The sequence below is a fragment of the Dryobates pubescens genome, chromosome 21 (genome assembly GCF_014839835.1).
Source record: "Dryobates pubescens isolate bDryPub1 chromosome 21, bDryPub1.pri, whole genome shotgun sequence".
In the NCBI taxonomy this organism is placed as follows: Eukaryota; Metazoa; Chordata; class Aves; order Piciformes; family Picidae; genus Dryobates; species Dryobates pubescens.
In genome coordinates, this window is record NC_071632.1 from 15,289,862 (window position 1) to 15,315,902 (window position 26,041).

Below are 26,041 nucleotides of genomic sequence, written 5' to 3' on the forward strand. Positions count from 1 at the left end.
ACCTTCCCACAATATGTGCTGTACAACAGTCTGTCCTCTCCCTTGTGACAGCTGATGGAGCCTGTATTGGGATTTTTCTTTGCTAAATCAACACATTTATCCCATAGTTTTGGACCCTCACAGCCTTTGGACTACAGCTGTAGGGAACCATCAGTTATAACCTGCCATCAGGATGCTGAATAGCTAAGGCCACTTCCATCTTCATTTTTTCATCTGTGTTCACCAGCCCCCTGCCTTCTGAATGGGCAGGCAGGTGGGATGCCAGAGGGAAAGACTACGAGGCAGATTTGATCTCTGCCTGTGACTACCCTTGCCATACAGGAAAAGAGGAGCAGGTTGGGGAAGAATGGGACTGCATGGTCCATGTTCACCTTGAGAGGGAGGTCATGCCATAAAAACTAGGAAAGGAGCAAAGCCATTTGTCTTGATTTATTTTCCAGTGTTGCTGTGCAAAACCATCTAATAATTTTTCAAGCTTGCTTTGAGTGCAGAGGCAGACAGAGAGGCTGACATTGTTCATTTCAGTCTCATCTGCACTAGAAAAATGACTTTTTGCAGACAGCATCTGTCAGCACAGCTGCAGCTGAGCTGGTGCTGCACACATTTTAGCATGGCCCCAGACCAGCCACGGTCAGCACCATTTCTCCTGCCAGTTACCGACATCCGCTGTCAACAGCAGATGATTTTTTTCTGGCTAAAATGTGCCTTTGGTGGTTGGTCTTAGTTTATTTGGAGAGATTTTTCAATGTGCTTCCTGTTCCACATTTGTTTGCCATGGTCAATATTATCTGCATAGGTGGAGTACAGCCAGCATGCTTTTATAGTATTTATCAGTCCTTCTAGGCAAGAAGAGTTTCTCAGGTTGTCTTCAAATTGTTAATGAGTTTGATGGACTGATGGAAGAAAAGAAAAAAAAGTTTTTCAGTCCCTAGCTTTCATCTGTAGCATATGGGGCAGACCTGTGACCAGATGCATTCCCATCTTCTATATCTACGCTGGGGTTTAAACTATGGAAGATGCTGTAAATGAACACTTTTCAGGCTGTCTAATCATAGGAAATAATTTGGGAATAAATTGTGGACAATTCCTTTGGGGGGTTGGGTTGCATTGCATTAAACTAGCTGTAATTTTAAAGTCAGGAATACATGTAGAAGCAGGTTTTCCAAACATATTTATGTGTCTATTTCCCATTTAGAACAATCATTTCAGAATTTGATCCCTAAGCAAGTGTTTGGTTATCAGTGCTGCAGAAATGCTGTTTGCTTTCATAGGTTTGTTCACACATTTAATGTTAAGTGTATTGCTTTTGCTCAATCTTAGCAAATGCTTGTCACAGTCTCATTTCAAATGCATTGTGCATCCAGCCTCTTTTGATATGTGGTTAGAGTCTGAGGTATTATTAATCATTTAAGGTATCAGATCCAAGCTTTATTGATATTGTGAGTTCAAGGAAAATGCCTCAAAAGTGGGCTGAATAAATGTGATAAATGTTGAATCAATCAGTTTTCTAATCTAGAAAAATATGAAATGGAAGAACCTGATCAGAAAGCAGAAAACCAGGGAATATAGTATATGTAGTAGAGTAAGTAAAGGACAGTTAAATCCCAGGCTCAAATCCAGCAGCCTGTAGCTCTTACATAGCCCTTGTTAAGTTTTGACTGAGCTTGGACTGATTGAAAGCACTGGTTTTAAAAAGAAAATGAACCCCAATGGTAAATTGCTGTGCATTGTGAGAGCCAGTAGAGCAAGGTGTAGATTGCTCTCTTGTCTCAGTTTATGGGCTTTGTGGAAATGAGCCTTTGCTTTATGCAACCTTTGGAACTCTGAAAGCATCTTGAAGGAGAGCCCTGATGATAACCAGTGTAAACTATTGCAGGGACTCTACCACTTTTCTGAGTGGATTACTAGATTCTTTCTCTGGTTTCACTTACTTGTTTTGTTTTCCCATTGACCATAAAGCCAAGTGAGTTAACATGCTTCTGAGAGCAGCCCTGTGGGGAAGGACTTTGGGGGTACTGGTGGATGAAAAGCCAGACATAAGCTGGCAATGTGCACTTGCAGCCCAGTAAACTGACCTTTTTCCGGGCTGCATCAAGAGAAGTGTAACCAGCAAGTTGATTCTGCTCCTCTACTCCACTCTGGTGAGACCTGGTTTTGCCAGGAGAGGTTAAGATTGAGTATTAGGAAAAATTTCTTCACTGAAAGGGCTGTAAATCATTGGCACAGGCTGTCCAGGCAAGTGTTGGAGTCATCATCCTTGGAGGTATTTAAACAATGTGTAGATGTGGTGTTTAGGGACATAGTTTACTGGTGGACTTGGCAATATACCCTTAACGGTCGGACTTGATTTTAAAGGTCTTTTCCAACCAGCAGTGGTAGTTGACAAATGACAAACCTAAAGCCATCTCTGAGCTTATAATGGTCCCTGTGCTAGGGTTCTCCAGAATGGATCAGTAAACTTAACCACCCTCCCTTCCCAGCAGGGATGGCTGGTTCTAGCACGGGGCACTGTTTAATGAAAGCTGAATTTCCTTATTCCAGCTTTAAAAGAAACAAATGGATTGTGGATTGCTTGGAGTTTTGTTACCTTTTTATTTTTTTAAGAAATGATCTTACTTCTCTATAGGCTTTCTGCTGTGCCCTTGTCTGTCAGCTCACCCAGCATTTGAAGATTCTACCTTAAAATAATTCTTGTCTTATTATGAAGAATATTAATCTGTGTGTACTTGATATGCAAAACAAGTGCTTGGAGTCTTTGATGATCAACCATCAAAACACCTCAATTTCCCAGTTAAATTATTTTGAAGCTTGCCTCAGGGTTCCTATAAGCACAATTGATTGGCAGGTAGCTGTGGCGGTTTGCAGTGGGGTTTGTTTGTAGTTTTCCTCTTGCAGCATCTCCTGCTGCTGACAGCTCTCAGAGCCCACAGTGCAAGTGCAGCTCTGAAAGCCCATGTAGGTGTGTGGCAGAGGACTGCGGTGACAAATGCCTGTGAGTAGCTAAGCTAGACACTGTGGCAGCCCAAACTGTATCCCCCTGGGAGCTTTACATGACTGTGAAACGTAGGTGCCCTCCTGTGGGCATCCTGCTGCTCTTCCTTTGTGCATGAAGAGGTGGGGCTTGCCTTGCCTGCCTGAGGAGCTTTGGTTTAGGTTTTGAGCAGGATGCTAAGGAACTTTTGTTATGTTTTCTTTTGATTTTTTTTTTTGCTTTTAAGCCCATTCAAACAGTGGGAGCTAAAAGCATCCCTCCCTCCTGCCTGTGTAACAGCAGTAATTTCAGCAGTTGTTCAGGAAACCAACTTCTTTCCTTGTCGCAAGGGGACATTGCCCTCAGGTCAGGATATGGCCCTCAATACCAAGATAGACATTTAATTGCATTGACAAATGTGTGGACCCTAGTGCAATTCATTGTTGGCTAGGGAAGGCGTGTGGAGGTAAACCATTAATCATCTGTTCTTCAGCAGATGCTGAATGTTTCATTTCAGGGTCACTGTGAATGTGCCTGCCTCATCACCTGCCTAAGCTGGGCAGAAGGTTTGGTGTCAGATTTGTTTGCTTAACCTCAGTATAAGATTTCCCTAGCTCTTCATGTTCACAGTCTTTCCACAGAGCTGTTTAATGGTGAGAGAACTGTGCTGGGCAACCTGAGCTGCAGGTCCAACAGAATGGTGCTGCTTGCAGTTATGCAGTTGTTCCAATTCCTCTATCGTGCCAAAAGTGACTTTAATCCATGCAAAATATAAACCACATCTAACCACTATGGAGAGCAAGACTTTCTGGAGAAAGTGTGAAAGAATTGCATATGTGATAATGCAGTTAATAGCTTCAGGGGGCAGAAAGTGCCACTGCTATTTATGCTTTGTTTAAAGCCTCTGCCAAGTACCTACTTCCTTCATGTTTGCTAGAGAAGGGGTGCATTTGACCATGTTAGGTGCACCTTGAAAGATTTCTGAAGGACAGGAAGCACAAACAACAGCTGCTCTAGGAGTCCTCAGCAAGGCAGCACTGGCCTAAACTGTTCTAGGAGCCTGAGCCTCAAAGGGGAGTTAGTGTGAACATTTAGATGAGTGGTTAGCTGAATTCTTTTAATCTTTTAGAAGACAGTATCGCTCCTTTCAGAGCTAATTAAAATGTGGCTTCTACCTCTGTAAAATAAAACTCTGTATTATGTGTGTTTAAACAGTTCTGAAATACGACATCTGACTTTCTCAGAGTGACACAGGGGAAGACTGGACCACTGGGCTCTGAACACCATGGAACAGACTTTCCAGACTTGGGTGCCTGAAAGTACCAGGATGAATCCTTGCTGAGACACCTAAGCCAGTTGAGGTGAAAGTAAAAAAAAAGACCTTCACAACAAAAAAAGGCAAAAAAAAAAAAAAAGGAAATATTTTGACTAATTTCAGTAATATTTTCTCCTCACCCCTAAGGAAGGTGGTGGACAATAAAGAGTGGTCTCCTACATGAGGATCTAAGTTTTACTGTGTTGGATTTTGTCCTTCAAATGAAAGGAAAGCCTTTACTTCCAATGCAATCAAAGGCACTCACACTGACAAAAGCCTAATTATGACCCTTCCCTCCTCAAAAACATAAATAGTAAGTAATGAGGATTATCACCAATCTGACAACTTGTATGTTTGCTGGTGTTCAGGGAAGTCTCTCAAGCAAATGGTGGGGATTAGCACAAACTAGTTTGTACAGCTGTCTAGATTTTGTTGAATCAGAAGCCCAGTCTGCAGAAAAATATATGGGTTTTCAGCAGCAAGGGAAGACAAGCAGGGAGAGATGTTGTGAATCTAGAGAAATGGTCAGAGCTGTAGCTTTCCATTGAGGACTGTGGCACTGATGCTTGGGATGAGAGTATTGAAAGAGAGTTAGCTGCTTTTGTATTCAAAGCCTGTGATATTGTTAAGTAAACAAAACAAGTGGAACTAAACAAAGTATCTGAACAGCACATACTTTCCTTTGGAAAAATAACCCTGCAGGGTGCAAAATCTGCTGCAGCAAAGTACTGGGATAACTGTGCATCATTCCTCACTTAAGAACCATATCAAGGACCAGACTGGAAAAATTATCTGCTACGGATTTTTTAACTTCTCTGTTATCTAGCTGCCAGGTAGAGGAGTTTAGTGTGTGCTGTATTTTGTCTATGCACTTTGGTCTTGGTTCTGTTTCTGCCTGAAGTGTTCTCTGAAGTCCTTCCAAATTCTTTACCATAAAAGATAATAGAACACTAAATGGCATCCAGAACTCTTCCTTCAAACACTAAGACACAAGTCAGGCTGGGAGAGGGACAGCAGTAAGGGGAAAGACTGGGGAAAATTTGCTTCCCTTTGGAATTTGCCGTTAGTGAAAACCTGGAATGCACTCACTGTAATGAAAAATTAGCAGGTACTTAATAATGTTCTTTCTTTCCCCCAAGACTCCATGTATACCCACCAGTAATGATTTACTGTAAGCACTCCCTAAAAAGCAGTGTTCAATCTTGATGCCTTCTGCTTTGGAGGTCACAGAGAGACGGCAGAGTGAACCTCATCAGTAGCAAATGCAAAGCATAAAATACTGGCACAGTAAAGGAGCCAAGTCTTAATCACATTAACAGATTCTCATACACTTTGTCCATGCTATTTTGTAAAGTGCTTATGTAACTGAAAAGGTTAACCTTGGAAGAAGAAAGCTAGAAAAAAATATTTTTACAGCTTCTTATTTATAGCTTTACTACAGTCAAGGAATTAGTTTGCATTTTACAAAGCCAAAAAGCGAGGGAGGAGAGAGGAGGAGGGATCTGAGATATTTGCATAGCTTTCAGAATTTTAAAGGAAAACTAAAATCCCAAGGAGTTACTGCTGTCAAATGCAGACATTCAGGCAAATCCTAGACTGGAGCAGGATTCAGTATCCAGGCAACATCAACATTTTTTGTTAAGCTACTGCCAGCCCCACTGACAGGTTTTGCCACTTTATGGTTACATTAAAAAAGAAAGAAAGAAAGAAAATTCCTGATGTCACTGAAGTTCTTAGAAATTAGTTTCTCATCCATCCAGCAGGTGAGAGGCTCAGCAGCACATGGCACATGCATGTCTTGCAAACATTCTGAGGGAGAAGCCTTTGATGAGTTCACAGCTAGGAAGGTCTGTGCTTCCATGTTTCTCTCTAAAGCTGGCACTTCACTTCCCCCAAAGTTTCTTAGCCTCTTCCCTGGACACAGTAGTCACTGTGCATCCCTGGTTGTGCAGTTGCCCATTAGCAGAGCTGAGAAAGAAACCAACATCTGTTAATGCCATGTTCAGACCCATTTCAGTGTTCCTTCTTCCCCTTCTCTATTGGTATTCTATTATGACTGGAGACAAGCTACCTGATTTACACGACTATGTAGCTTGGAGCAATAATTTCTGTGTCTGTTAGCACAGAGGTTTTAATATTTTTTGCTCCAGTGACACTCTCGCAAATAAGATGACTGTTAGACTTGCCAGGCCTTATTGCCAGCTGCCAAGGTGATGATGGAGTATTTTTTTCCACAAATATGTGTTATGTAATAGTAACAAAAGCATTCAGTCAGTAACACTGATAGGTTTTTACAGGCTGTTTTAGGCACCCTTGACTCCGAGAGCCAGCATGGGCAGGGACAAGGGTGATGACAGCAGCTTAATACCAGATGTACCCACCACTCGAGCCAAGTCACCTCGGCAGAGGGCTCCAGAGCAGAAGATCACATTGGAAGAACCTTCCCAAAGTGGCAAAACTGCAAAGGCAAAAATGCAGGGAGAGAGAGGGTGTCCACAGCTCCCCCCTCAGAGAGGGAGGAGTGAGCTGTTAGCAAGAGGAAGTGGAAAAGCTAAGGAGCATCAGGGAGGTTGAACACTCTTGGTGGGGCCAGAGTCTGCACACTTCCTTGAAACAGAAATGGGAGCACCTGTTGAAAAGTACCCAGCATGAAGGAGTCCCTGTCAGAATGAAGCCTAAATGAAAAGAGTGAATTGAGGCAAGTTTATGGTGAGGGCAGCAGGTCAACTCCCTGCTTGTCCATCTCACCCCACCACATACCTCTGAACAACAGGTATGATGCTGTGGTTGAGCAAGAGCAGTCAAATGAGGATGTGGATGTGCTGCTGAAAAGCTACAACATAGTGGCCATTCCTGAAACTTGGTGGGATGAAATCTATGACTGGAATGTGCCTATCAATTGCTATAAGCTGTTCAGAAGGGACAGGAGAGGAAGGAGAGGAGGAAGTTTTGCCCTCTGTGTTAAGTAATGAATAGTGTGTGAAGAGATGTCCCAAAAGAATAGCCAAAAGCAAGTTGAAACTTTACAGGTAAAAATTAGAGAGCTGTACAGTAAGTTCTGCTCATCCATGATAGTAATTTACATCTTTTTCAAATGACTTTACAGGGTACAAATGGTGTGATTGGCTCAATCCATTGCTAAGCTAAGTCATGACTAAAAGAGTTTTCATGGTTCCAGAAGCCTCTCCTCAGCTTAAGGCCTGGTATGTTTTGAGGAAGTGAACAGGGAAAGATGCTGGCTGTAACCTGTGTGCCTGCACACTGATACCTGCCCTGTCATCCACAAAGGCATCCTAAAACCTAAGTAACCAATGAAGTGTTGCCTCTTCCCCACTCTCTCAGGCTTTCAAGGAGTCCCCCAAGGACACAGCTGACAGACTTTTCAGTGGCTTCCTTTATGATTAGATGCTGTGAAAAGGTTTCAGACTATTTTTTGTCTTGCCAGGTATTGTGTGTGCAGACTCACAGGATTAGCTTTTCCAGGAATATTCTCTTACTTGCCTTGCAGCTCCCAGGTTTCCAACCCTTCTGTCATCTAGGCATAAAGACTCAAAAAGCTTTCTCTAGCTTCTTCTGCATTGGTCCCAGCCAGCCCACTGAGATTTTTCACACAATGCTAAATATAACTACTCTGAACTTTACTGTGCTTGGTGTTTTTACTTGCACAGTGAATGAACAGGGAACCTTTTACCACCCAAGCTGTTCCACATGGTCCCTTGTTTCAATACTATCACAGGCTTGTGGCTCCTCAGTTGCAGCAGTTTCCCAGCTGCACACCATGGATGTGTCCAGATGCCTTTTTTCCAAGCTACCTATCTGCTGGTTAGATGAACTGGTACATTTATTAATAAATGGGAAATATTTGAGCTTGGATTGTTCCTATTTCACTGTAGACAGCAAAACAATCCCATCTTTTCCTTACATGTCCACAGTCTTTGTCCCTTCTGTACCCTGGCAGATTGCTAAGGCACCTCTGCTACCATCTCAGTAAGCTGCAGGGCCTGTCTTTCCATACTATTCTCTCATCTCCCTTGAAAAATCAGTGAAGTTTCTTTTGCTAAATAAATTACAATATTTGATCTGAGTGTAAAAAATCTCAACACCTTTCTCCCTCCCACCAAAAAAAATCCAACCCCACAAAAAAAACCACAACCCAAACCAAAAAACAGCCACCCACCAAAAAAAAACTAACCAAGAGAAAAAGAAGCAGCCAAAAAGATTTTGAATTATTTCTCTTCCAGACCTCATGTATGTGCTAACAAATGTTTCCTCCTCTACAGTCCCATCTGCTCTGGCAGATCTTCTGAAATCTGGGTAACTAATTCTAGTGATCTCTTTGGAGATGCAGCATGTGAGACAACCACCTCAAGCACACAGTGGTTTAACAGTGTGAACAGTATGTCATGTTCTTGCAAAGGATGGAGCAGAGCCATTGAGTCCAGCAGTCTTGCCTTGTTCTGTTCCTCACTGGCCTCGTGCCAGCCTGCTGCACAGAGACTTTTGGAAAGTCACTTCTCCCTATGCAAAGAAGCTAGAAACCATGATACATATCTCCTATCTGCTGAAGATAAAAGGTGCTACATGAGATCCACGTGATGGCAGAGGTTCCTGAGATGTTTATCCTGGGAAGTAAACAGAGCTGGCTTGCCAGTTGTTCAATTATTATGACATTCAAGTGTGTAATGTACTTGGGTTTATTGCATTGCTTACAACTAATGATGCTTCACAATCTTTCATTTGTAGGAAAAGTAAGGGTAGAAAGTGAAGGCAGACCTTAGGATTTTCTTTGTGTAGGTGGTTTTATTTTGTAGAATCCCTTGTTTGGTTGGTTTTTTAGCTACTAGACGAAGGCCTACTTTACTTGCTTGGGACAGCTTGAACAAGTAGATGGAGGGAGCTGGCTCCAAGGCAAAGAGGCTGTGCAGGAGGCTGGATTTCAGTGCAGTCCCTGTTTGCACACAGTGGATTCCTTCCTTTCTATTATAATCCCCTTGCTGGAGCAATCCCACTTGTAATGACAATGCAGTGTTGGGTGATCCTCTAGGAATTTCCCCTCTTGGCACTATGCCTGTGTTTAGTTCATCAGATTGGGATCTAGCCCTGTGCAGTGTCCATAGTCAGTCATATAAACATGCTGTCGGTGGCTATATAAATTAAAGCCCTGCCTATGGATATCCCAGCTGGGATTTTGTGAGTTTTGAGCTTGATTTCAATGAGCAGTTCAGCTCACTGCTGGTCTGGTCTGATTCTACAAGACCCTGTTTTCACTGAAAAAAAACCCAAACAACATTTGCAATAATCAAGGAAAATGCCCATTCTGTACAAACAGCTGCATTAGCCTTACAAGTAACCTGCACATAGACTGTAGGCTCTCCTGCACCGTCGTATCAGACAAGAGCAGGAGAGGCACATGGATGCGAACTCCTTCAACCTTGAGGTTAGGAGTTCACAGGGAAGGATTCTTTCCTCTGGAAACTGCTGCTAATTCAGTGAGTTTCCCTTCTCTCTCCAAATAAATCTCCTAAGACAGAATCAGTGGGGGACTGTTTTTCTGTGGAGTCGTGGTGCTCTGAGTTTTAGTCTCCTGTGTTTTCAGGTGTTCACTATGAGACAGTGGTGTGAATTTCACTCTTCAAGTCCTGGCCATCCCTGATGTATCACTTTCTTGGAGTAATTTCTGGCTTTATTCATTTGCTGTCATTGACTTTTCAACCTGATTGAAAGACACTAATTTAAACTGAAGGGGATATTTTGTTCAGCCTGACAAAGCCCATTTTGACTTTAACATCCCTGAATCTGTTCCAATCCTGTATGAGAAGAGAGGAAGCAGGAAAGAAAGAAGAGCAAGAAGAGAATGGAAAAGAGTTTTGTGACATTACAGTAAATCCTATCTCCATCTCCAAGTTTTGTGTATGGATATTGTGGAAAGGCTTTGATAGACACACGACAGAGAAGTGAAAAGAAATGAGAAAAACACAAGTGGAAAAATTATTCTAAGGAACTTTATTGCCTCTGCTGTTCTTTTGGTAAAAGTTACTGCTGAGATGTTTTCCTTTAGCTGAGAACTTACTGAACTTGAGGAGTGGTGTTGTCACACCAGACATCCTGTGCCTGCTGGATCAAATGCTGTTTTGCTGGTTTGAGCACAGCCAGATTGCGGTGTGTATAAGGACAGCTCCATTCTTCACATTACCAACTGAACTTGCTGAAGAAGTGAGTGCTGGAAACATCTGCACCACACTTTAGTAGGGTGGGGGAATATGATAAAATTGTCATTTGCACTGGACTATAGTCATCAGTCCCAACTTACCAGTCTTTTGGGGTAGGTTCTCTGAGCCTAAAATAAAGTGGTTTTCTTACTAGAAATCTCCAATATGCCAACATTACCATTGCTGCCACTCCTATTCCCGCTGCCTCATATTATAAGCTCTGGAAAAGTAGGCTAGGAAAACATCACAAACATGCCAGGATGTAGTTTATAAGTAATTTACCAAGAGTTCTGGGAAATCTAGTGTGCACCTTCGGGACTTCTAAATGAATTAAAACTCAACTTTCAGATTTTTTAAAACCAATTTAGTGCCAGCCTGACAGCTTCAAAGATTGAAATCTTTCTTAACACACAGTGAAAGCAGCATGAAGCAGTATAAAAGAGAGGATAAAGACAAAAACTCATTACAGTGAAACACTTGGTTATGATTATGGGAAGTAATTGAGCCCAGCTTGGCGTCATAAACTTGCAATTCTTTTATGGGGTGTGAGCTGGACTTGAACCAGATGGAGAAAGTGGTAGTTCGTATTTCCCTTTGAAAACGCAGGCTGCATGCTCTGTTCCACCAGCCTGCAAATGGTGTTCAGGCAAAGCAGGCTTTTTGTTACTGTGCACTTGTAGTCTCGAGTGTGTGTTTCTTAGAGCAGAGATCTCTTTTAAATACTCAGCTGTGCGTTGTTCAAAGTATTTTTCACGTTTTATATTTATATGACATGCAGTTGCAGTTAAAAACAATCTGTTGTCCTGAGGCTCATTAGCCTGTCCTGGCACCACTGACAATGACAGAAAATGTTGAATTTTGCCAACAACTGTCTGTAGAATTTTAAAAAGAAAATTGTAAAAACACCAACTTAGGGAAATCTTTAAGGACAAGGCCAAAAAAAACCCACATGACCCATGTAGAAATGCAAATGTGGTTCATGCGTCACCTGTCTAGGGTGGATCTGAACTTTGTTCCTTTGAGCAATGACAAAACTAGAGGGAATTTTGAACAAGGAAATTCTCAGCAATGAGAGAAGGGAAATACTTGGGTTTGCTGATTTGCAGTCAGAAGCCAGTTGAAGTGTTAGTTGTCACTAAGGGGATGCATTTTCTTCTTATCCTTCCTGGTTTGTGCTAAACAAGCTCTTAAATTTCAAGGAGGACAGTACTGTTTTTTCCATTGTCCCGCCAGAATAAACCCTGACAGGATTAACTGGTCCCTATTGCCTGCCTTGCACTTTGCTTCTGCATTTGTAAGGTTAAAGCTCCTATTTAAAAGGCAAGTGAGGAAATGGTTCAAACTATCAGCATTTAAAGTATTTTCACCATAGCACAGAATGTACACTGTACACTTCTCTGAGGCAGATAAATCAGTTTGTGTTTCAGAACTCTGACGTCTGGGTCAAACACACCATGGTGGCTGCGCTTGGTTGGTGCAATGGCATTTTCCTTACTCCGAATGCCCAACTTCCAATTTCACCCTGTAGAACAAATCTTCACACCATATCAAGATAAAGGAAGATTTTTGTTCTGTTTGTGTCTCAAGAATCCTGTTAAATCACTGGGGGGAGGTACAAAATGTTCTTTTATCCTGAGAGATGGAGAACAGAAAAGCAAGAAGCAGCAAGAAGAGATAGTCCAACACCAGATGGGGATGTTTGGAATTGTTTTGAAGTTGACTGCTGCCATAGATCTCTTCTCCTTATGTGGACATGTGAATTAGTGAAAAGTATATCAGAAGGAGGTTTATCTTTTCTACTTTTTGTGCTCCAGCATCCCTCTTACAAACAAAACAAAACCCCCAATGATTTAAGGGGATAGAGGCCTGGGATGAGCAGAGGAGGACATTGCTGGGTGCACTGTGTACACAGTCAGCTGATGGGAATGAAGCAAGAACTGGTGTGAGATTTCCAGGAGGTGTGGGTCTTTTTTCTCAGTTCTAGAGCCTTTTTAGGCTCTTTTTTGGACTTGATGCTAGATCATCAAAATAAAACTGTCATAGAAATGGATGGCTGGGGGCAAGAGGGTGGTGGGACTGCAGGGAGGCTGGCAAGTTGTCAGTGTAGATGCTGCTCTAAGGCAATGAAACAGCTCAGATCCAGCCAGCTTAGCAGATACAGCAGGACTAGGGAAGCATGTCACACACATAGATGAGTGTTTGTTTCTTCCCCCTTAAATAATGTTATTAAGCTTCTTGCTAACTCTCAAAGCGAACCTGCATATGTTTTTTGGAGGGGGATGGTGTTATCCTTACACAGCTCAAGAAACATAATATGCTATAACTAATTTGGGTGAGTTGAAACTAGCTTAACAAGAGTCCACTTGATGGTTGTTTGAAACAGATTTGTGTTTTAAATCTCTAGAACATAGGTGGCCCCACAGGTGCTCTTTGAAGCCCAGCTTTTTATTATTTGTTTTGTAAGGTCCTTCCACTGGAATCATTAAGAAGATGTAGTATCTGGTGTAGATGTGCAAGTATCTGTTAGGCTGTTAGCTGTGGGAGACAAAATGATCATACTCAAGCTGCTTAGTGTTTTTGAAAACAAACTACTGTAAAAGCCAGTTGTTCAACAGCATTGTTTCATTTTCTGGTAGCTCTGTGCAGAAACAGTAGGGTCTTGCTGCTTTCCTTAATAAAGGGAAATGAGCCCTCCTGGTGCAATAGCCCTGCTTGAAAAGGTCATCAGTGACTATTTATCCTTAGCCTCTATCAGAAAAGGGGCTGTTTCCATGCTGAAGCAACACCAGTTCTTATCTCATTAAAAAGGGATTTACATTTTTTCATTTCTGATGGCATTAAATCATTCTCAGCAGTCCTTTGGTCACTGAAGGATGAGGAATGTTTTTCTAAGGAAGGAAACTTGAGGTACAGATTGCATTGATGTTGTAGGCAGAACTTCTTGTGTCATTGGACAAGACTGGAAAGAGAACTGGATAATTGTTTCCAACTATATCAAGGACTGCTCCGGAGCAGAAGGAAACAATCTGTTCTCCATGTGCATGGTGGATAAGAAAAGAAGTAGTAGACTTAAACTGCAGCAAGGGAGATTCACTTTTACTAGTGGGGACTGGTTTGCAAATGGGAAGGACTGTGAAGGTCATCACTTTCATGGAAATGGATTGAGAGCTGGCCCATGAAACATGCTTATGGGGAAATAGAATAGAATAGAATAGAATAGAATAGAATAGAATAGAATAGAATAGAATAGAATAGAATAGAATAGAATAGAATAGACCGGGTTGGAAGAGACCTTCGAGATCATCAAGTCCAACCTATCATCCAACACTATCTAATCAACTAAACCATGGCACCAAGCACCCCATCAAGTCTCCTCCTAAACACCTCCAGTGATGGTGACTCCACCACCTCCCTGGGCAGCCCATTCCAGTGGGCAATCACTCTATTAGAGAATCAGAACTTGTCCCACTACAGATACTGTCTTAGTTGTGGTGGCATAAGCATGGCAGAATGAAAGGAAGGGACAATGAAGATGAAGATTGCAGAGGCAAATGTGGTGGACATACATGGCCAGATGGGGTGTGAAAAGCTTGACACTTTCTACAACTACATTAAAAGAAATGTTTAAATAACACTGGCACTTTCCTCTGCCAATCCTTCAATGCTTCTCATTGCTCCACTTGCTTCTCCACTGTGCTGGGTGAACAGTGAGCCTCAACTCTGAATGGACCAATCTATGCAGAGCATATAGATATGCAGAGCATATAGATATGCAGAGCACAGGGGGCATGTCATTAGAGATCAGCCCATCACTCCAGCTGCAGTTTCCAGAAAGTATCAGCCTTCATTTCAGGAATTGGCAGAATCTCATTGCCATTAATCCTTCAGTCATTTAGTTGCAGAGGGCTGAGCATTTCAGAGCTCAACGACAGGCAGCTGGACTGTGCTGTCGCTGCAAAGACCCAGCACACATGAATCAAAATAGCTGGGTGATGTCATGTCATGGTGTGAGTGTGCCTGGGACACTCGCTGCCAGGAATTGTCTGTCCAGGGTGGTTTCCTTTTACAGCCTTTTTAAAGAGTCATCATACCAAGCTGCACATGACAATTCCCTTCAAGAGGGCTTGTGGCTCCTTTGCAGAGTTAGTATTTCTTGAACGAGGGAGCTTATCGAGAGGTTCCTGACCTTTTCCACATGATTTGATCTGCTGGAAAATGTTGCTTCAGTTTCCAAGGCTTCTGATGGCTGACGGATAAGAGCTCAGTGGCTGCAAGCTGGGCAGACTTTGAACCTCTCCCCATGCCCGCAGATACTTGCAGACAAGTTACTGTACACTGGAATTAAGACTGGAAGCACCCAGCATGTGAGGTTTGGCAGCCTGCTGTGGAGTGGTTTTCCACGAACACCACAACCAAGTGCCTTGGAGCTGAACCGTTGGCCAGCTGGACTTTATTATCTACAGGCAGACAGTCTTTCTGGAGCTTTATTTTCTCACACCTGGGCATTTTGTGTGACACCTGGCCTTGTCCCTTGTGCTGCTTTTTGTCTTCAGTCCTGGGCATGACCGACAGCTGCTGCTGCGTGAGCGCATGTTGCAGCTCATGAAGCGTTTTGGTAGCTTTAGAGGGAACAAGAAGAGAAAGGAGCAGTGCAAAAGCTCGGAGAGACGCCAGTCTGATCCTCATGGCATGTTCGGTAGGGACCCTTTGCATTACTCACCCAAAAAGGGGGGAACATTTGTCTGTGGGAAAGGGCAACTAGTGGGGGATAGCATGTAACTGACAAACCATTTTGTGTTTCCCAGTTTCATTGACTGAATCGTGCAGTTGTTGCATGGAGGTATCTGTGTTGGCTTGCACTGGAGATGAACATCTGCACTGACACCTGTAGCACACATCAAATATAACCTGATATGATGGTACAGGAAGAATTCAGTAAACACTCTGAAATGCATTCAAAAGGGGCTGTTGACTACTGTGACTTTAATTGAAGAACAGTAACTAAATGCTGAGTTAGGGCTAACACTGCATATTGAAAGCTGAATTTGGAGTAGAGAAAAATTGCATATTAATCTGATAAGTAATGCATTTAAAAACATATCTTTCTGCAAATATTGCAGTTATCAATGTAATTGTGTTTGCAATGTAGTTAGGGGCCATTCTCTGTTAATCAAAAGCTTTTCCTGGTCACTTGAGTATGAATTGTAGTTACAGAGGCTGAGCTGTGTGTGCCAGAGAGCAGCTGTGTGTCACGTAGGGATCAGCTGGTCAGAAGACAAGGGCTGTTCCAAGAGGATCTGGCTGGTTTTCTTAATAGTAGTGGAGGAATAGGTTTAATACATTTCCTATAGGGATTAATGGTAACTCAGTTGTTCCTTGAAGACCACAAGTGCTGCTGAGAGGTTCTGTGCTGTGACTAAGACGTCTAAAGCTGATGTTACACTGAATCAGCCAGATAAGGCAGTTTAGAGGCTGACTTACATGAAGAGTAGGCAAGGCTCTTCTCTGTTGGTCAGGAGTCACTGCATTAAATCCAGCAGAATGACAAAGGTTTGAGTAGTTTGACCACATGGATGGTGCAGAGAGATATACATAGATTTAGTGACAGGGAGCTGCAACTGATGAATGGGTGTATGCCCAGGAACGTGGTTTTCTATTATTTAATGTTTTGCAATTTATATTCAGTAGTCTGTTGTGTTGTTTTTAAGGTGTCCCCCTTGCAAATGCTTCTCCTTTTGTTCCTGTTTTGTACACTTAAGTGTTCTGTGCCCTGTTATGCATTCCCCTAAACCCAACAGGGTTTCTGCTGGAATAAGGTTAAAATGAGTGAATGAGATAGGACCCAGGTCTGTCTTGTTTCACAGTGTCAGGAAGATGCACAGAAATGGGTAATGGTTCCTACAGGAAGAGGGGAAATATTCAATTTGATTGCCCAGATGTAAAATGCATTCCCAATTTTCTAATTAAAACTCCTAAATTCTCACCTAGGCAGAAAAATACGTGTGATTTCAGTGATTAATGGCACTCTGAGCCATTGATTCACCCACTTCTTGTGTTTTCATCAGTAAGATGAGGATAGCCAGTATCTACAAAAGGATTTGCTGCTGGAAGCACCAAACCCAGTGTTGCAAGTTTGCTCCCTCCGTCTAACTGTAAACACCAACTCTGTCTTCCTCCATAGGCAGAATAATTTGTCCTGCACCAGGAGTACTGCCTGTATTAACTGTAATGTTTCTGACGGTTCTAAAAATCAGTTTGCTAGAAATGCCAAATAATGTGCTCCACCTTACCTTAATTCCATTAACCAAGCCCTGTAGTCCATTCCAGTGGCACACAGTGAGCTTTAGGCAGAGTTTTCTCTCCAGAATTTACTCTCCAGACTTTGCATATGTCGTTGTCACAGAGTGTGGCCAAGTCAGCTTCCTGCGCTGCATTTCCATCAGGAGCAGAGAGCTACCAAGTCACAGGAGTAGGAGAAAGCAAGCGGGATGTGTCATGGTACTGCCTTCCCTGCACATGCTACCATGGGAGTTGCCCCTGCTACCCCAGTGGAGTCTGGATTCCTTTCAGGAAACAGGTTAACTCTCATCAATGCTTCTCTTTTTTTTTTATTATTTTCTTTCTTTCTTTTTACAATTTTTAAAAATAATTTTTCCCAAATGGCCTTAATTGTTTACAGGGGAATGTCAAAACAAGAGCTTTGCATTAGCTGCTGGATTCAATCTGTATCTCATTCCTATTTCACCTTACTAAACCTTTTCTGAGCAAACCTCAAGGGAACCACTGTCACTCAGCAGGCTGTAGGATCAGTATGAGTGGTGTGCAGGAGCATTGGTAGCAGCCAGACTTGGAGTCTGAGCAGGTTTGGTTGTGCACTGGTGCATCCCTTTTAGCTGCCATCTGTCATCAGGGATGAGAAATGAAACGAATGATGGCAATCCAACCTAAATTTTCCACCCCACTCTCTCCAGGGTGGTCATGCTGCCACAGCAGCCTCCCTGTTGCAAAATGAGCTTGGATTATGTTCAGCAAAGAAGTGGAAAAGGAAAGACGAGGAAAAAATATCTTATGACACCCCAGAAAGGGGAGCTGTGTCACTGGGCTGCTTGAGTCTGATTTTTCTTGTCCACTTCTGTAAGTGTTCTAAGGAAGACTCCTCCAGTCATTGTAAATAGCGTTGGGCTAGTGCTGCTGCTTGCCTTCCAGGGGTTCATACTATCAGGCCACTGCAGCTGAAGATATAACATGTATCATTTAAGCTAAACCCCATCTTTCCTCTGCTCTGATGAAGGGGTTTGTATCCTGCAGAGAAGTGAGGGGTGGTATTGCTGAGGTTGGTCATACCTGTAGCTCCCTCTTTTTTTTATGGTCTTTGTATGCCAGCAAAGAGCAAGAGGAGACCTGAGCATGGCCAAACAGGAGAGAGCACACGGAGAGGGGAAGGAGAAAAGTGTGAACAAGCACCAGGATCAAATGAGAGCAGGGAGAGCTGTGGGGTGAAGGCAGAAAGCCCACAGCAGCTTTACTCCAGAAAAGGAGCAGAAATAGAGAGACCTCAAAGCCTGACCTACCCGCAAACAGCATGGAAGATTATTTGTGCAATATGATTTGGGCAGGGCTGAGGACTGGGATTATTCATTCCCATCATTTCTTCTTTACTATTGCAGTTTCTGCTTGCCTGTGCAGGGCTGCTGGCAGCTTCTCCACCTGCCAGGTCTTACTGTGGCCCAGTGTGTTGTAAATAGATAGGCTCTGTGACGTTTCGGAAGGGGACAACTTTTTGGCCCCAACAAGGCTAACTGCTCTGCCCTTTAAAGGACACCATCCATTTGGTGAAGGATTGAATGACACATGCAAAAGGTATAATGGTAATAGTGTCCAGCAAAGGAACCACTCTTCAGCACTTGTGTTTGCTTTGACCCCTGGCAATACCTTCTGCCCAGGCATTCCTCATTTTGAAGGCTTTCAGCTGTAGCTCATCCCATGCTTTGCCCCAGAGTGGGTGATGCTGCCTGTGGGAGGACCAGAGCTGAGATACTTATTTTTCTCATTCTGGTGGGATATTTCTGTTCTGGAGAAACCAATGAGAGTGGAGGGATCACTGCACATTCCAGCAGCTGCCAGAAACAAACTGAAAGAGCAAAATCCTGTTGCTCCTGAAAAGCAGCTTAAAACCACCAGCATCAGATGCTGGGTATGAGAAACCGAGACTGCGTTGGTTTGTTAATGATTTTCTCTCTTGGTTTTCATGCTCTGTTGAACTGACAGTGACTTCAGAAAATGTGCAGCCCTGGCTGATCACTACCAACTGATCTTGTACTACACACAGCTCCGAGACCTGGAAGCTGTGAAATTTCTGCACCTGGTTGCGAGGAAGAAGAAAACCAGTGATGAGCATGCGGAAATGTTTCAGACTTTCAATTTTGCTTCCTTTTAGTCAGTGTGCTGGTGCTTTCTGGCATGTCCCAGCTTTGTACAGAATTTTAAAAGGGAGGAAAAGGATTGTGACCATGAAGCATTAAAATCAGCAAGGTATTTTCAAGCAGGTACCTGTAAATTCAGATAGTAATAAACCCCAGAAAGCCTCTAGTGGTGGAAACTGAAATGGAGATAAACTGGACAGAGTGCTTTGTCTCAGATTCTCCCCTTCCACCCTCCCTGGCCCAGAGCCCTGCAGCATCCTTCCTCTCCAGCCCTTTGTGGGCTCAAGGAAGCTGTGGATCTTTTGCCCTCACAATGATCTGTACAAGAATGTAAATTCTCCAAGCAATTTATTTTGAGAGAAAGTTATTTTTGTCTGAAGGGCAGATTACACATATGAAAACACAGCATGTTCTCTTGAGGCACAAATTTACAGATCAAATGAACCTGCCCACTGACACTGACTCCAGGCAGCTCTGTGCATCTCATTGCAAAGTATGATCAAAAATATCCATATTTCTCTAAGTGGCTGAATTACTCAGCACTGATGTGCTGTTGTCAACAACGTGGTGGGTGAGACCAGCAGGGCCAGCCTCCCTTTTGGTAGGGTGTTGTACAAACTGTACAAGTTTTGGGCACGAAGAGCTCTCATCTGAGAGGACTCCATGTGATTACAAGTCCTTGTTAGTGCTTGTGGGTGCAGGTATTTGTCCCCTCAGGCACAGCAGTCTCACAGACACTTCAGCTGAGGTGGTAAAGGGGAAACCAAGACAGAAGGAAGCTGGGCACTGTGTGTGGGTGAAAGCAGGTGCAGACACCACCTGTTTCTGAAAGCAGATATTGATGTATTTATCAGGGTTTCCTTTTTCGGTCCTTCACTACTGTCACCTTCAGATACCAGGGCACTTCTGATATGCATATAAGAATGGAAAACTATCTCAGTTACTTTGTGATATAATTATTAATTTTTTTTTTTAGGTTTAAAAAAAAAAACCACAAACAAACCCAAAACCAACCAAACAAAAAACCCCCAAACCAAAACCACCAAAACAGTGTAGATAAGACTTTCACACACAACAATGCTACTTAAAGAGTGTAGCCTGGAACGTCTTCATGCTTAATTCAGGAGGGTCACAACCTATGTACAGATAATTGCATGGTCAAAATTGCACTCTCATCCTTATTGCACCAGGGGGTTTTATTCCCTCCTTTCACTTGTATTTTTTCAAGGGCTCTGATTTTCAGACAAATATCTGTATGACAAGCTGTTATCCTAGTCTGACTTTCTACTTGACTTGAAAGTGCTAAGCTAGACAACAATTTATTTATATTCCCATGTATCTATACTGCAAATGCTGTTGCCAGGTTTTTAAAGCAAAAGTCAAGCCCAGATCTCTTTTCACAGCCTGAAATTCCACTTGACAGTAGCATTTAGGTAGGTGAGCACTTGTGTTTAATTAGAAATCAATGTTTTGGACTATTGACTCCTTGCTCAAAGTCTCAGAGAAATGCTCAAGAGTGCAGTTTCAAAGATGTTGATAAGGCAGTTTGTTGGTCAGATTTATTGGATCAGCAAATCCCAGGAATTATCAGGATTCAGCTGTTTTCTACTTTCACCTTTATTCTTGTCCAATCTAAAAGCAGTTCAAGGACTTAAAAGTGCTTGGAGCTGTGGGATTTAAAGCCTCAAAATTGTTTTAGCTATTTTATTGTTGTTACAGAATCGTACCAAAATGGGAAGTCTTAGGTCTCGAGAGATGAAAGGCTGCTCTGTAAGATATCATTGTGCGGCTGGCAGGCTTGGCTTAGAGGCTGGAATTCTCTGTGCTGGAAAGGTCACACAGCCTTACTTGGTTTAAGGATGGAGTGCACTTCTGCATTGAAACATTTGCACTGAAGAGTTTCAGTCCTGTCCTTTCTCTGCTCCTCCTTTGATAAAGTTGGGGCGATTTAGCTGGAGGAGGACAGGACTAGCTGACATGAATTAAGAGCATCCTGTTGTTTCTTCAGAGTGTTTTCCAGGCATCGGAAAACAGCTGCTTCCCAGTGCTGAGCTCTCTGTGGGGTAACAAGGAGCCTTTTGACACGCTCAGAGCTACAGTCTTGGGATTGTTTAACAGATCCTGCCCATCTGGCCCCATGGTTTTATTTCAGTCAGAGCAAGAACTCCACTAGTGTGCACAGGATTCTTCCAGCAGTCCTGCCTTTCCTGGAAGATGATACTCCTGGAGAGGAACAGATGATCTGTGACATCTCTGCTGCTTGCATATAGCATAATTAGAGGTAATGAAAAATAAATATGACAAGAAATTCAGAAATGTAGATGAGGGAGAAATGAGATGGAAAGTCTGCTGGAGACATAAGACAGACAAAAGTTTGCAGTGGAGATGTTTTTGCTGTGATAGTGGCAATGAAAGTCAGGTGGGAGTTCAGACGTGAGGATTGTACCAGCCTCCTTGAGAGAAGGGCTGAGCTGAAAAGACAAGGTCAAATAATATTGGCATTTTCCAAGGGACAGACCTGAATTTAGGGATGGTCACTATCCAGGGATCAGTATGAGGACTGATAATGTTCATTAGTGACCTGGATAATGGGGTGAACCTATGCACCAGTACACACTGGGTGTTGATGACTGAATCCCACTGAGAAGGACTTGGGGGTTGTGGTGGATCTGGAAAAAGATCCCCAAATTTGCTGTCAGTATCAATAGGGTGAACCACACACTGGGCTATGTTAGGAGGAAAGGAGCAATATAGTCAAGCAACTCTATCTGTTGCTGGGGGACCATGCCTGGAATAGGGTGTCCAATTTCTGATCCCCCATCAGTAAAATTCTGAGAAACTGCAGAGGGTTTCCTCAGAGGACTACCAAGATATTTTGGGACCTATGAGGAGAGGCTGAGAAAACTCAGCTTTTTTTGTCCATCAGAGAGAAGGCTAAAGAGCAATTTAATAGCAGCCTGAAACTATCTGCAGGGCAGTTTCAAAGGCGATAGATCCAAAGTCTTCTTAGTGGTGGCAGGTGGTAAAGGAAGGAGTGAAAGATAAGAGTTTGCAACTGAAGAGGGTCAGGCAGGATCTTAGCAAAAACTCCCTCAAGAGGGTGGTATGGCACTGGCAATGGTAACCTAAAGAGGCTGTGACTTGTCTATTCTTACTGATTTTTAGGGTGGTCTAAGCCATGGCTGACCTGGTCTTGGCAGATAGCAAACCCAATTTGAGTAGCTCATTGGAGAAGAGGTCACCAGATTCCTTTCCAGCCAACATTTCTGTGATGCTCAGTTGGTCAGTTGCAAAGAAAGCTAAATATCCTGACTGCTTTTTATTTATTTTTTTTCCCCCCAATTTTCAATTCTGGCATAAAATTGTTCCTGTTTGGGTGAATATTCAAAAGAGAATGACTTCTTGGGTAGAGGTAGCTAGGGGTGCTTGAACAGATGATTTGTGTCAGCAGACCAGCAGAATGAGATCACTGTGAAGTCCAAGACCAACACCAACTCATTTACTGGGCCATCAAAAGCAGCACGGTCTGTGTTTTCTGCTGAAAGCACTCAGGCTGCCTTCAGGCTACTTCCTGTACATTAAATGTCACGTTTAGAGGCCTGGCCAGTTACTACTGCCCCACCCCACAGCTGAGCAGTGGCTGGGCACCCCCAGCCACTGCCTCATGTTGGGTAGTGTTAATCTACCAGCCAGAGGAACTGCAGTGGGGATGGGTTTGTATCAGCTATCTGTCACTATAGCAACTCCTCACTTAACCAGTCCCTGCACTAAAAATAGATCACCTTGATCTCAAAGAAAGAAAACCAAAGGAAATCAAAAGGGGCAGTGAACAGCGGAAGCTGTAGAGTCAGCTATTGATTGAGGGCTGGAGCATTTGAAACCTTGTATAAACCATCTCTTGTGAAACAAATATTTGAGGAGAATCCAGTTATCCATAAATCCCTCTGTGTCAGCAGATTTGAAGCTTTACCAGAGGATATGCATTATTTGTCATCAGAGGAATATGTTTGCAATTATCACCCAGCACATGGGGGATGCTGAAAACCTTGTGGGATGTTTCTTAGCTTGGTTAAGACATGTAAGCAATCTTACCTTCCAAATCAGCAGATCTGAAGCTCTGTCGTGATAGACATCTATGCTGTTGTATATGATAGACATCTCTGCTGTTGTATATGTATCATCAAAATCCTTACTATAGTTACTGGTATCTGCAGAAATCTGTGAGGGACCCAAACCTGCAAAAAACTGAATGCAGTGAAGCCACTGCTCTGACACTGAAGTTAATGGGACCTGAGTGTTTTGGCACCTGATAGGAGCAGGGTCCTCTGTAAGGGAAGTGCAAATGATACTTGATCTTATTTTTCCTCAAAACGTGGCTAATGCTTACATCTGAAGGGCATAAAATAAATCCTTATGAAGGCAAATTAGCAACCAGATGAAAAGCTTGTTAAAGAACTACAGAATGAACTGAAAAGGCCTTTGATGGGGAAAACCCCAAATACGCATCAAGATTGTGCATATATCACAGGTAGTATTTATGATGCTCAGGAAAGGGTTAAATTAGCTTCCAGAGGTGGCTGGAATTAGCATCACATTTTCAGCATTATCAGTCAGCAAGAGTTTGCTCTTGATAAAAGGACAGATTATTTTAATGACCTTTTCAGGCTGACAGTTTGCAGACCTAGCTGATGTTGAAATGTGTAGGCACTTCACTGCCCCTGGCCCATATATTCTGATTCTTATTTTTATTTAGTATTATGAATTGTACTATTTGCATTTAGTTCATCTCCTGAGAACTAAGATAAGCAGCTTTCAGTGGTGACAGGCACCATCTCAGGATGATACCTGTGTGGAGGGGGAGAGAGAGCACCAACCCTCAACTGCCACCATTCTTTTCAAGCTTCAAGCATGTTTTAGCAAGGCAAGACAGTAGAATTAGTTCTTACTACAATTTTTGACCTCACTTGAGATCCAGTGCTTTGACACCATCTAGAGATCTGACCCATATTCTTCACCTCTTCACTGGGTGCTCTCTTTAATCAGCTGTGGAATGGTGAAGAAACTGCACTGCAAAGTAATTAGGCATTGTAAGCATGATCTCAAACAGGAGGCAGGCGTGAAAATAGAAATACAGGGGTTTAAAACAGAACAAACTGGTTAGCTAAAGAGGTCCTGTGATGTAAAGCCCATAAGCTGTCTTTCAGCATAGCCCGTAAGTGACCAGTTAGGACAAAGCCACCACTGATGCTGCTCCTGGGCCTGACCAGTAGAGCCTGACCCAAAAGAAAGATATTTTTGTTCTGCATCCCATTCATTTGCATGACTTTTAGCCAGACTTCTGTGGCATGCAACCGGAAGACATCTCTTGGCCACCCAGGCTTACCTGAAAGGAAGTTTGCATGGCCTTTCTGGTGCAGTTTTCTCCTATACTGAGTTCAAAGAATGGGTAAATTGTGCATGTATATAAGGGGGGAAAAGCATTTCTTGTCCCACTGATAGGAGTGTAGTATGGGTAGTCAAGAAATAGTTCACTGTCTAACAGTTGGGAAAATGATAAACCTGAAAAATATTATGATGTGTTTTATCTGTCTGGAAAATTTAACTCAATAGCTGGAAGTTTTTTCTAAGAAAGGGCAGAGATCAAACCGTGAAGACAAATTCAGCTGCACACAAACTAATTCTCTGAGAAGTGGAGATGTGTACTTATTATTTCCTTGGCTTGTGTCTAACTATCTAATCAGTCTTCATACATGTCAGCAGCACATCCATAATAAGAAAGTGCTGTGTGAATTGTGTGAGCTGGAATTAGAGATGTGGTAATCAGCCAAACCGTTGGAGACAATGTAAAGGCTGCGTGACATTTGCATTCCTCTAGCTGAGGAGAAAAACCTTGTATGTGCAAATGAATTGTTGGGCTTTTTTCTTCCTGATTTGCTATAACCATGGGCAAATTGCTCTCAGAGCAGTGCTTCTCCAGCAGCATGCCAGTTCACAGTGGAGTGCCTCCATGTCTGGTTAGACCTGTTCCAGTATGGTGGTGACAGCTATTCTATATACAATTAGTAGGTGAGGTGATATAGCAGATAAAGGCATCTAGTTCTGCATATGCCGTGGAGAAAATTGCTGATGTATAGGTAGGCCCACAGCCTCCTGATGGAGACACCACAACTGGGATTAGAAAGCCTATTTTCTCATCTGTGTAATTCTGATAACATTGATCTATCCCATCAAAATGTTGTGAAAGTAGCTAATAACTACAAAAGGAGCCGCTCTTTGTCATCCTCCTACTGCCTCAGTGTCCTGAATTGTTATTGATTCCTTGTGTAAGCAATTGGCCTGTTAACCTGGTTATTCTTCTGGCCAGCCTCAGGGGTTCCTGTCTAAATCCTCTTTGACTCATATCTTCCTGTATTCTGATTAACATCATGATTATCAAGGCATAAGGTGAGACTGAAAGTAAAAGGCTGATGTTGCAGAGGGAAGGTGTGAAGCTCTGAGCAGATAAAAGCAAGGCTTAGAAGTGGTGAGTAGGACAAATTCATCAGAGTCTGATCCTAAATTTAATGTTAGCCCTGTATGACTACCACACCTTTCTTGTTTGGAGGAGGAGACAGGCATGGGTACACCACTGGTGTGTTGCACTTCAGTCCCTGTATTCAGCCCCTGCCCGTACTCAGTGTCCCGTCTTTCTGTGGCAAGAAAATGAGGCAGAAATAGGTGAGACTTTAAATGTAGAGCTTGTTTACTTTAATGTTTTTTGTGACAAGAGCTGTTCTGACATACACACTAGTTATTGATGTTTGTAAAATGCTACTGCTCTACACATTTAGAGCATTCTCCTCCCAAAAGCTGTTAATCAGCCAAGCAGAGCTGGCACAAGTTCTGCCTTTTTTAATGCTTCAAATAACTAAAAGTAGAATTAAGTTTACTGCAATGAATAGACTTCTGTCCCATCGTGGGTTCCACAACCCAAGACATAGACTCCCCTGCTTTGAAAAGCCAGATGTTTAAGTTCCCAGCACTCCAGCTTTACAGAGGAAGATGGAAGAAAATCCTACATGAAGGTTTAAAGGCACATGGGACAGGTTGGCTCATTATCCCAGCCCAAACCTACTCACTGTTT

The 26,041-nt window shown here is 42.8% G+C and overlaps 1 protein-coding gene across 4 annotated transcripts in view; it reads left to right on the plus strand.

The window, feature by feature from the left end:
* Positions 1-26,041, plus strand: part of PRKAG2 (protein kinase AMP-activated non-catalytic subunit gamma 2) — a 185,101-nt gene that overhangs the window by 77,575 nt on the left and 81,485 nt on the right. Inside the window, exon 1 of one of the 4 annotated variants that reach the window (XM_054171410.1) lies at positions 15,086-15,191. The exons of the other annotated variants lie outside the window; for them this stretch is intronic. Coding sequence (XP_054027385.1) covers positions 15,086-15,191 — 106 coding nt within the window. Of the gene's footprint in view, positions 1-15,085; positions 15,192-26,041 lie in introns of those variants that run through there. 4 annotated transcript variants of the gene reach the window in all.